This window comes from Anthonomus grandis, chromosome 1 (assembly GCF_022605725.1).
Source record: "Anthonomus grandis grandis chromosome 1, icAntGran1.3, whole genome shotgun sequence".
NCBI lineage: Eukaryota > Metazoa > Arthropoda > Insecta > Coleoptera > Curculionidae > Anthonomus > Anthonomus grandis.
Window position 1 is genome coordinate 28,817,027 of NC_065546.1, and position 12,265 is coordinate 28,829,291.

The 12,265-nt window shown below is 32.0% G+C and overlaps 2 protein-coding genes across 3 annotated transcripts in view; one reads left to right on the top strand and one right to left on the bottom strand.

The window, feature by feature from the left end:
• LOC126745967 (glycerol kinase-like) overlaps positions 1-8,136 on the top strand; it is a 41,290-nt gene extending 33,154 nt beyond the window's left edge. The window contains exons 9-11 of one of the 2 annotated variants that reach the window (XM_050454025.1): positions 5,910-6,002; positions 6,081-6,119; positions 7,874-8,136. In XM_050454025.1, the coding sequence (XP_050309982.1) occupies positions 5,910-6,002; positions 6,081-6,119; positions 7,874-7,971 (230 nt within the window). In that variant the 3' untranslated portion in view covers positions 7,972-8,136. The remainder of the gene's footprint in view (positions 1-5,909; positions 6,003-6,080; positions 6,120-7,873) is intronic. The other variant, XM_050454031.1, reaches the window with a different exon arrangement.
• Positions 8,135-12,265, bottom strand: part of LOC126745979 (ras-related GTP-binding protein C) — a 34,668-nt gene continuing 30,537 nt past the window's right edge. The window contains exon 8 of the mRNA XM_050454044.1: positions 8,135-8,621. Within this exon, the coding sequence (XP_050310001.1) occupies positions 8,446-8,621 (176 nt within the window). The 3' untranslated portion in view covers positions 8,135-8,445. The remainder of the gene's footprint in view (positions 8,622-12,265) is intronic.

Genomic DNA, 12,265 nt, shown 5'->3' on the forward strand with positions numbered 1-12,265 from the left:
ATAGGTTCTGTCATTGTGAATTTGATATACTAATATTAAATATAGAGAACTGAGATAAGATAAAACGGTAAATAAAACATATAATTAGGTTAAAACCTAGTTAAACTTTACAAATTATGAGAACCGAGTGGTTTTTGTTTACATGAGTAGTTATTGTAAACCAATTTACAGTTTTAGATTGAGTCAGAGCTACTTTAAGCTATACTTAGCTAAGAGATTTATTTAGAGCACCTTATTAAACTGAGATTAAAACCTTATTTTTTGCACATGCACAAATTTAACACAATAGTTTATAGCAAAGTTATTATCCTTATGAATCCAAAAGAGTATTTACAAAGAGTTTGGAACGAACTTACCAATAAGTCCTTGAGAACGCGAGCACTAACCGAGCACTACGCATTAACTAGCGATTTGCGATTTTCCATACAATTTTTTGTCCACTTGGAAAACTTAAGTTAAATGAGAGAGTACTGTGTACTAGGAGATTTGGTTACCAATCCACTCTAGGAGAGACCCAGAACATTAGGAGGAATCAGGAACTTTAAACAGGAAACAGCAGCAATCTTTACAACATAAACTGAGTGAAGTCGATGAATATATCCGAGCTCGTAGGACCAACAAATGTGGGGAGGTTTTTTACTGCCCCAATCACTTGTAGCGCTCTCCTATGTAAGGAGAGACCTTACTTACAAATTTAAGGATTTAAGAAGAACTGCTCCACCATGGAGGCCGATTACTGCTTCACTCAACCGCCTTCAATTTCTGCAGCGGTTTTTTGTTGTAAAGTTAATTTAATTCAAGAGAAAACAACAAAGTTCAATTTTGATTTGCTGCGAGCGTGTCTTCCATCTTACAACTGAAACGGAGACGATACCGCGAGACGGTTCAAATGCGACTCGCTGCGAGGTGACGAGCGACTGACTCAAAGACGCCGCGCTGGTGGCGGTTATTTATAGAACATCAAAAGGCTGGTAGCGGCATGGTAGAAAAGCGACGTTGCCGCGGATTAACTTATTTTAAATTGTGTTCAATTTTAGATTTTACAGTTTTTATCCGTTGTAGAATTACAACAGTATTATCATTGCAAGATTCACGAAAGCTGCAATCTGATTTAGACTCGGTATGTATGCCATTCTTTTACAATTAGTTGAAAGAGAAATTTTATTAGTAAGCCTCCACTTAGAATATGCGTCTGTATTATGGGCTCCAAAAGCTGAATCCAATATTAATCTTACAGGGAAAGTTTTAAATATATTCCTTTACGTTAAGATGCTTAAAGTTTATCTATATTTAATATCCTATAATACTATGTTAAGTCATTTTGAGTTTCAGCATTTAGCTCTTTTTTTATATATTATATTAGAAATCACATTAAGGATAAAGACTGCTTTTTCATAAATAATATAATACTTCATGTTACAAAGAGACGCTTAAGAATAAATAACTATGACACTCCACCAATAAAACTGATTGTTCGCTAATCAACAGAATGTTAGAAGAGTGTAATAATGTATATAAGCTTTTTTAATTCCTCTTTGAAACGAAATATATTAAATTTTGAAAGGTCAGGAAAGGAAAACTTCCACTCTTTTAATAACATTTGTTGTTTTATTTTAATATTTTTACTTGCTTAATTGTGTAGTCTTAACTGGTAAATTGTTACTTTCCTCCTTTTGCTTTTTTAATTCTTTTATTTTAGTTTAGATATTGATTATTTTCCCTTTTAATAATAATTTATTTTAATTGTAGGCATAGGTGTTTTACTTTTATAAAAGGTAAAAACACAAAATTTACAGCATCACAAATACATTTAATAAAATTACAAAGGTTACATGTTTCGCTCGACTAGAGCATCATCAGACCTAAACAACAATTAAAATGATGTAACCCGAAAAAAGGAAAATTCACCAAAAACTTACCATAACATACACAAAACACCTGACATATAAGTAAACAAAGCTTACAATAAAGTGGCACTATCTATGTACAAAGAACTCAACTAAACAATCATACACTTTATACATTTTAGAAATCTAACCATCATTTAAGAGTCTAGAACTATTTAAGGTTATTAAAAACTATGTGGCCATCAAAATCAAACCTTTCATTAACACAGTCAGATCTGGGTTTTTAAAAGCTTTACTAATTTCCATTGTCTCCAACAAGTCTAGTTTTTTAGTTATAGGTGTAATGGTTATTAGATATACAGGTTATAGGTATGGTTATTAGATATAGTAAGCACTCTGAATGTAACTACGAATTTATTTTGTGTTTTAAAGGAGTGTAAATAAATAAATTTAAAAAAATATCTGAGTAGTGTTGCTGCGGTTTCTACAAACAAAAAAAATATGAAACTGAGCAACATCTTGCCTGTAGCTCTAGCTCGACGAACTAATCCTTTCTGCACTCTCCAAAGCATTTGGTATTTTCTATTTATTGAAAATCACCTTCAGTATCCACTGGCGTATGGTAAACGCGTCGTTTTAAATCACCCAGAAGAAAAAATCCATGGGATTTAAATCTGGTGATCTAGCCGTCGACGATACAGGTCGCGATCAGCCTATCCACTGGTCTAAATAAACTTTATTTAGATGCTCTCTGACTAATAAACTAAAATGAAATGGAGCGGCGTCAGGCATAAACCACCATGTTCATGCGTGGTTGTAATGGAAGATCTCTCAGTAAAATGGTCAGTTGTTCTTCAAGAAATTGTAAATACCCTTATTAAGTCTATGTAGTAATCCAACGAGTCTTATCGAATTATTATTTTGAAATTAATTTATGAGCAGTACTTGATGCAGGTAAATAACAGGTAACTGCAGGGGCCGTATTTTCGAAACCATGCGAGAATCTTCGAATGCGAACAAAGTCGAGCGGCAAAATTCGCACACGAATTAAAAAGTGCATTTTTGAACAGCATTCGATATTTCATTCGCATGCGAACATGAAATGTAGTGGCAACGTAGCAAAGTCGAGTGCTATTGGAGGCCGTATCAACTGGGATGAAGACGATAACGATTTTTTAACCTAACCTAAAATTTAAGTTTAAAAACTTCAAGGAATTTTGAGGTTTTTTCATGGCGTTTCTTGGGTTTTTGCGAATTGACTTTTTTTTTAATGAATTTAAAAAATAAAAAATATTGCGGTTTTGTGTCGAGTGAGCGAAAGAAAGAACTAATTTCATTTATGGAAGAGCACCCGGAATTAAAGTCGGGCAATTTCACCCAAAATTTTTCGGCTAAAACTGCACAAGCCTTATATAAAACTAGTGGATAGATTACACAGTCTCAGGAGCACATAAAGATCACATCATCGTAATATGCTTAATCATTCTATCGTCATAGGCTTGCTTAATTTATATAATTTATTAAATTAAGCATCTGCATACATTTCAAATGGGTCAAGAAATGAAGAGTACATCCTATTCCTTCTATCTGCCAGAGTTTTAGTCTCTTCCAGTGCATCGACCACGTTTCTTTGCACAAGATTGTTTAATCTATGATTATTGCTATTTTTTTTTCAATAAACAATAAAAAAACACTACGAAAATACTTAACCAACTCACAAATTTAAAAAAAAACAAAGCTAGTTTAAAATCAAAACAAGACAAGTGGCAGAATCGCACACGAACTTGAAATTCGAATGGTATATACCCATTCGAGACACCGCATGCGAAAAAGTTCGCATACGAAGCGGTCGAAAATACGAATATCGATTTTTCGTGCGAAATCCTCTAATTTCGTATGCGAATCAAAGTCGAATGGTTTCAAAAATACGGCCCCAGGTTTGTCTTTTTCCAAGAGGATTTTCGTCTACATGAATGTTAAGATTCTGTTTCGTCCCAAAATAATATTACCGAAGTAAATCCATTGTCATGGTTAACTTTCCTTAAAAACCATATAAAAAAATTCTGCCCTTGCGAGGTAATCATTTGAGTTTAAACTGTATACTTTTTGCAGGTGATATGGATGGAACAGTTGCTCTTGAAAAATGGTCTTTACTGTTCATTTGGAAACTTATAATTCGCAAGCTACATTCCTAGTTCTCTAGTATATCGGCCTATATTTGGAGCAAAACTACCAAAAATCCAAATCGTCTTTACTACTCAAAACTTGACTAAAAATAAAGGCAAACAACAAGAGCAAGTCAGCAGTATTATTAGCCATACATCTATCCTCTTTTAGCGTCATCAAAGGCGAACGCAAATGGCGCCAGTGACATTTTGACAAAAATTGCCCGCGAAATTTGAACTTGATTTTAAGATTCCTTAGGATCTGCTGATTCATGACGACTTAGTATAGAGGGTTCAAGTTTTTTTGAACCAGGAATCTAATAGGTTATAGAAAAACTGATCTTAAGTCGAGAAGTTAAAACCATTTCTAGGTACTTTTCATCTTAAAAACTGAAACCACTGTTTGTTTATACACACAATATAATAATAATAAATAATAATACACACTTTTTAATAAAAGTACATTTGCCATATGTATTTCAGTGGCGTCGCAATACATAAAATTTGAGAAAAAACTGGTACATTACTGCATTTTGTATACATACATTAACTTTGTTTCAATATCTTGTATTATTTTAACAAATAAAAACAAAACTATTTTCTTGCGTGATTATTTAAGATAAAACATTTTAAGTCATTATTGCCAGCTCAATAACTAATCAATTGGTACATACAAATCTGATTTAATAACCGTTAATAGCACAACTACCTAACTGGGCATGGTGATAACTTCGTGATTCACCAACACCGACTATCATTAACCCACAAAACATACATAACCAACAGCTTAAAACTATACAGTTACCTAAATCATCAGATAAAAGGGTTGCTTCTTACTCTTTATGAAAAAACTCCCTTTTTGTGTCTATAGTTTAGACGAATTTTATGTAAAATATCGCATAATATAGTTATTATTCTGTAGGGGTTAGAAGATTCTGTAGATGTGTTTTGACAATGCTAAACATCATTAATGTATTTAAGCAAACAAAGAATTGATTGATTAGTACATATATGTTCATGTGGACTTTTTGTCTTAAAATGTTTTTCTATACCTTATTAAATCTACAGAGTTCTGCTAAAAAAACGTAGACACGTTATACCCAAACCACAACACAAATAAGCTGGAAATTCTCGAGAACAAAAAAATGGATGAAAAAATTAACACAAACTAATTCCTATTAAAGTCATCATTTTATTAAACCGGTTGCTAAATATAAACTCACAATCTGGCTGTGAATATACTCAAATAATAAAATTTTGTAAATAAATTTAAATTATTTAATTTATATTTGCAAAGACAATTCCTCAAAATAGCATCATAAAACTTTCCGACTGATTCAAGGGAAGAGTTACTGGGTTACCTTTTAAATATTACATCTTGCCAATCCCTACATTAAGTGCATATCAGAATATTCAACAACATATACTCCATACATTACCATATTATTATCCTAAATTATGACAAACATTGGAAACCAAAGCAACACTACTCGGATATTATCCGAAGCAGGTTGATTATTATATTATACATATGTTTTATCATCATAGTACAAATAATGTATCGGAATTTTTAAAAACAAACATACAGAAAATGAAGTTTTTATGAAGTTTAGACACTTCTAAACAAGTGTGAACGTTGAAGTTGTTGTAGCACAAAAAAGTTATGATAAGTTATTTTCATGTGTGCGCCCTCTAGAACTGGTGATAAAAAATAACGGACTCTTGTTTCTCATACTAGAAAACCTTCCTATATCGAGTTTTATGCCAAAATCTTCGCAGGCATCCTGTATATTTGTTGAACAGTTGTAAGATGAGTTGAAAGAAAAAATTCGAGTCTCCCTATACACATACAGAGAGATTAGATTTTTTTATTTAGCCTTAAAAAATTGTATTTTAGTAAGAGATATGAAATACACTCGCTGGAAAATGGGTATTGAACGCAGCTTGGGTTGGGCAGTGGACGATGAGAAAAAAGACAACAAAAATTCTTGTAAGTATTAAGTTAAATTTATAAGGCTTTTAGTAGTTTACTGCATATTTAATTTTGACTTTTTTTTCATTTTATCAGATCGTTTCTGTCTAACAGACGATTCGGAATGTTATGAAGGTTTGGGTGCCATTTATTTTGTTTGTTGCTTGATGTTTTGCATGCCATCATAGGATTATCATTTCATTTCTAAATTACTGTCTGTATAAAATTTTACATGAAATAAAGCTTTAGGTTATTTGATATAAAGTTGTGTTAAAATTTTGTGCAGAATCGGAAAATGCATAAAAAAAAGCATTCCGTTTAAAAAAAAAAGTAATTTTGGTTTCTACTACTGTTGTGATGCTCTTGCATATGCAAAGTTATCTTCTTAATGTAGATCTGAAACAGATGTATAATTTTTATTTTGCTCTATTGGTCTATAATAATAATTAAGGGAGTCCGGGACTTTTTTAACACATGGGATATTAAATCTTAATATATAATATTATATTAATAAAATAAATAATAAATAAAATAAAGTTGGATATTGACGGTACTATTTGAAGAAATACAAACTTATTCGGTCGGTGATTATGACCGCTACCACAATAAATTTGTATTTCTTTATGTATTATATATAACTTAATATATACTTAGAAAGATAACCTAATCTATAACATTAAAAGCAAAGGCATGCCTATTACTTAAACAAGCCCCTGGATATTTTTAAATGAAGTACATAAGAAAAAAAATAATAAAATTAAATATAAATTATAAATGCGTCAAATCAACCGGAATTCAATGTACTTTAAAATATCATTATTTTGCAAAAATATCAAATACAATCGAGTAGTTGACAAAAACGTGAAATTGTTTATAAAAACTTTTTCCTTGAAACGTGTTACTTTTAAATTTTTGTTGAATTGACAAATCACTTAAACAAAAATTGTAATGCAATGTAAAATTCATACTCAATTTTTTATTGAGCCAACTTTTTTATGTAACCTCACTTTGATATGGAAACCTCCTTCGTGTGACACGTTATTATAAGCAGTATAAAATTGTCTATTTAACTGTACCAATAATTCGGTTAACGTACAACTGAATACTAAGCCAAAATATTTTTACAATAATGGATATCTTATTGACCTCAAACTTTGATAATTATGTCAAATAACTACCCTGTAATGTAATAAATAATTTCAAAAGGCCATCGATAGAAAAAAATTTAAGCTAATTAAATTTATAAGCAATTAGGGAGTAAAAAGGTATGTTCCAAATAAACAATTTATTCAGTTCAAAGAGTTTATTCTATTAAATGCTTAAAATGTATACTGGTATTAAGGAGACAATATTATCCTATTTAAAAATTCCTGACGAACATTGTCAAGGGTTTTCTTGTAAACCTTTGGGTTCCCGAGAAATTCGATCTTTAAATCAACTATATTCTCAGCTGTGGTTTTGTAAACTTTAATGCTTCTTAAATACTTTAAAAGGAAAAAATGTAATGGAGTTAAATCTGGGGACCGTGCGGACCAGTCAGTTGCACAATGTCTGCGAATCCAAGTCCCTGGAAAACGTTCATTGAGCCACTCTCGCACTATATAGTACTCGTAATAGAAATATTTAGGAAAAAGTCGAAAAATTTAGAGATTGTATAATTTGTTTTGATACGTTAAGACTGAGATGAGAAAATAATGAAAATTGGAATTCATCCTTTTTTTTTTAATTTATCAAATTCACTAAATCCGGCCTGAAAGTTTTAAATCATTTTCTAGATCATCCTGTAGGCTACTAACATTTGTTTGCAAATCATTTTCACAACAAAGCATGTCATTCTAGCTTTAATATTATTTTCATTATATTTATATAACTATAATTTTCTTTTACAGCCGAAAAAATGATTTCACGTTCCTTACCTGGCACCCTATTTTTGTTTGGTACTGCAGTCATTCTGGTACTGGCTGAAGTGTTAAACGGAAGGACTTAATAACGCTTTTGTTAAGGGTTTAATATATTAGTCAGTTAACAGTTTCGCTTTGACCTTCTTTTATAGAGAATGAATATGAAGATAAATTATAAATATTGTACGTTGTTTTGCGGCTGTAGCTTTTGTTTAGTGAAAAGTTTCGCAATAAAGAAATGATGCAACATATGATTGAAAATATATTTGTATAATTTATATAACACGAAAAATGGATTTCATTGCAATTAAAAACACTATTAAAACTTAAAAGTAGATATTATAAACTATAAAGTTTGTACTTAACAAAAATAAAGAGGACTTTGACGTATAATATAATAAATCACTACTATAAACTATTTTTTCACAAATATACAGTTAATTACCAAAAAAAGATAATTATAAGACGTAGTATTATTTACAAAAATGGCACTCGGGCGCGAGTATTTAGAGAAAGGGAATTTGTGATTCGGTGAAATCAGAAACTATAAAAAAAGAGAGTTAACCCAAAGGCTGCTCTTCGGTGGGACTTAAATAGCCACCATCTTCAATCATGTTTCCTCCATTCGTTACTGGGCTGCCTGTGGAATTTGTTATTGGAGATTGGCTTTTGTTCCTCAACTCAAACACTTGCTGAATCGCGTTTCGGAAACAAATAAAATTATAGTCTATTATACCTGTAAAAAAAAATAATTAGTAAGCAAGAATTGTAAATTAGGCGTTGAAGGTTTTGTGGGTAAATTAGTCAACGTTTAGAAATATGTTTAAGATTTATGTACACCATTCTAAAACTGATAGACAGAGAAAATTATTTGACAATGTAGAAAATTAGTTGTCAACTGATTAGTCTCAAATCAAAATATACTTTGTTTTTTAACACTGAGTTATAAACGAAGCAAAAAAAAAAACAGATTTACAGTTGATGATACATAAAGATGCCCTCATAGATAATTAAGTATTTTTTGTAGGTGGACTACATAGACGTAGATTGGAATATACAAGGTGTCCGAAATTGTAGTATCCAAACCTTAACAGTGTGGTACAAAAATGGTACGCCAAAACGAAAAACCTTGTTATACAGATCGTGTTATCGTGAGCTACGTATTACCCAAAATAATGGCAACACCGCTTGGTTGCGGCTTGCAGGCGGCGGAATTTTTCGTTTTTATTTTTTGAACCGGGAGTCAGCAGACCTTACTTTGCTGTGTTACTGCGCGTTGCATTAATAATTTTTGAGCGTTATTTTCGTGTTTTTTCACTATGGCTGTTTATAGCCCTTCCGAAAGAGTTCAACTAATTAAATGGTTTTATGGAGGCAATTCGGCAGTACAATGTAGAGATTTGTTTTCAGTGACATTTGAGAATAGACCGATTCCTTGTGCAAAAACGGTTTTAGATGTGGTTACAAATTTTGAGACATCTTGTATTCAAGATTGTAAAAAATGCGACACAAAACGTCAAGAACCACCTGTTGAAGTGGTCCAGGATATAGAACGGCGGGAAGAAATGGTTTGCAGTACCCTAGAACTTGATTCAATACGGTCCACTAGAAGTGTTGGAGAGGAACTGGGAATGAGCAATAAAACTGTTGCTCGTATCTGGAAAAAATATGGGTACAAATGTTTCAAGTATTAAAAAACTCAGGAAATATCCTGAAGACCAGTGGCGAAGAATGGAATTTTGTGAAACCATGATGGAAAAGGCAAATGAAAACGAATATTTTTTTAAAAATATTTTGTTTTTTGATGAATCTTCTTTTCCATTACATAGCAAACACAATCCTTCCATTGTTCGTTATTGGTCTCAGGAAAACGAGCACAGAAGTTTTCAGTTTCGTACCCAGTATCCTCAGAAATTGAATGTTTGGGCAGGTATTTTGGGCGACAATGTAATAGGGCCATTTTTTATTGGTGGCACTTTAAACGCCCAAAAGTACCTTGAGTTGCTGCAAAACAAAGTTCTTTCTGCCATTCAAATCCTACCTGATGTAGACCTGGGATCGGTTTATTTTCAGCAAGATGGCTGTCCTGCTCATAACGCAGCTAGGGTAAAAGAATTTTTAACAAATACTTTTCCTAACCGCCTTATAAGTGGGACTGGCGATATTAAATGGCCTCCTAGATCTCCAGATTTGCCTCCAAATGACTTTTATCTGTGGGGTTACCTTAAGCAGACCATTTACAAGCATGAATTTAGTAGGCCAACAAATTTAGAGGAGTTGCGAAATAAAATTATTGAAGGTGCCAATTCCATTTTACCTGAAACTTTTTTGGAGGTGCGAAATAGCTTTTACGATAGGTTAAGTTTTTGTTTAGCGAAAGAAGGCGGTTTAGTTGAGCCTTTTATTTAAAAAATAATATGTTGTTAAGTTTGTTTATTAGAGTTTTATTTCTGATTTTTTATTATATTTTTATCAGAGTTGATTATTTTATTTTTTATTAGAATAACGCTTTCATGTTCATTATGCAAAACACAGCATATTAAACATTTTAAGATTACAATTCTATCCGGGTTTTACACATTGTCATGTCTGTAAAACCCGCATTAGAATAAATATTTAAAAAATGCCTGGATTCTCGCGTAATATTTTGGGACATTTTGTCGCTAAATGACGCAGCTCCCACGAAACTCAGATGTTTACTAATCCCGTCCTCGGGCCGGCCAGGGCGTTGCTCTGTCGCAGGGACTCGTACACGCGCGACGTTGCAAAATTTCGCCTCTATGCGGTTTCCTATAAGTAACGAACGAAAACACGATCTGTATATGGAAATACTTCATTTTCTTCAGAGAAGTATGAAACAAGCCCAAGCTCTTTGTACCTAGTGCAAAATGTGACAATAATGTTATAAGGTAACCAAGGTGACTCATTAGCATTTTAAGTTATTTGGCCTCTGACAACTTTAAATAAGCCTTTAGAAATCCATCAGTGGACCCTTATGTGGACTTCTGCCCCTGTCAATAGTCCCAATCAATGGAATCCATTCATTAATCAATCGTTTTTCGAGAAAGAACCCTGAGTTTCCTAGATTGCCTTTCAGGATCTCATCCATGCCCAGTTAGAATTTCCTTTGAGAAGCTTGGATATTCTATAAGAAAACTTCATTTCATTCAGGAAAGGATAAGACGAGAAAAATCGCATTATATCGATAATTGGATTATTAAGTTATGAATGATCTCAAATATCGAGTTATAATTCGAATTAAAAATCCCTCGTGTGTATATACAGGGTGTTCTGTTCATCATGTTACAAACTTCTAGGGCAGATAGAAAACCACCGTTTTTGTGGAAATTGACAAAAAGCAAGTTATGAGATACAAAAATGAATGACCTATTATTATTAATAAACAATTAAAAAAAAATCTGGCCTAAATAAAAAATAAATGTTTAAAAAAAGTTAAGGTAGCCACTTTATTAAATTGGTACTCAAATTAATTAACTGTCACTTTAATTACCTTGAGGCATAAAATTATTAAATGATTTTAAGTGTAATAAAAAACCAACAAATTAACAATTTTAGAAACGTAGACAAATTTTATTAAAGATTGGTATTGCAAAAATAAACTTAAAATATTAATTGCTCAAAATGCCGGCCGCCACGATCGATACATTTATTGTAAAAACGCACCATATAAAGTGCGTGTTATGTTGACGTGGTTAAAAATATCAGGCGTGGTTTGGATTACTTCCATTACTTAGATATTGAGATAAAATAATTAATTTAGGTGCTGTATCTTAGTTTGGTTTTAGTCAATTTCCACAAAAACGGTGATATTTACCGACTTTTACTAAGAGCACCTTTTTATGTAAAAAGCATAGGAACATCATAATCTAATGCCCAAACGGGCAGAAATTAAAGTCTTAAAGAAATGGGCCTAAATTTACCAAATACCCCCCTGATTCTGAAGCCCCTGATAAATATTTTTTTTATTTAGTAGGTTCAAAAGAATAAACGTACTAAGAATAATTTACCTCCCAAAATTGGTTGCGGTAGCTAAAGTAGTTCCGGAGCTATTAAAAAAAACTAGTTTTTAAAGGTTATTTTCAAAGAGCTCTAGCTCCCTGAGGAAGCTTTTCCGGACCCATGTTTATATGAACTTTTGTTTTTCTTTTGACGTTTTCGATCTGCCCTAGAAATTTGTAACATGATCAACGGAACACCCTGTATATTGTAACATCGCAACTTCAAGACATGTAACATCTTGTATCAGCTGATCAATTTGTGGCAAATAATTAGTTTTGTATTTTTTTTTGTTCCTTGATCATTACGCTGTTACGGTTTCTTAAAAAAAATATATTTTTAATTTATGGTAAAAGGATAATC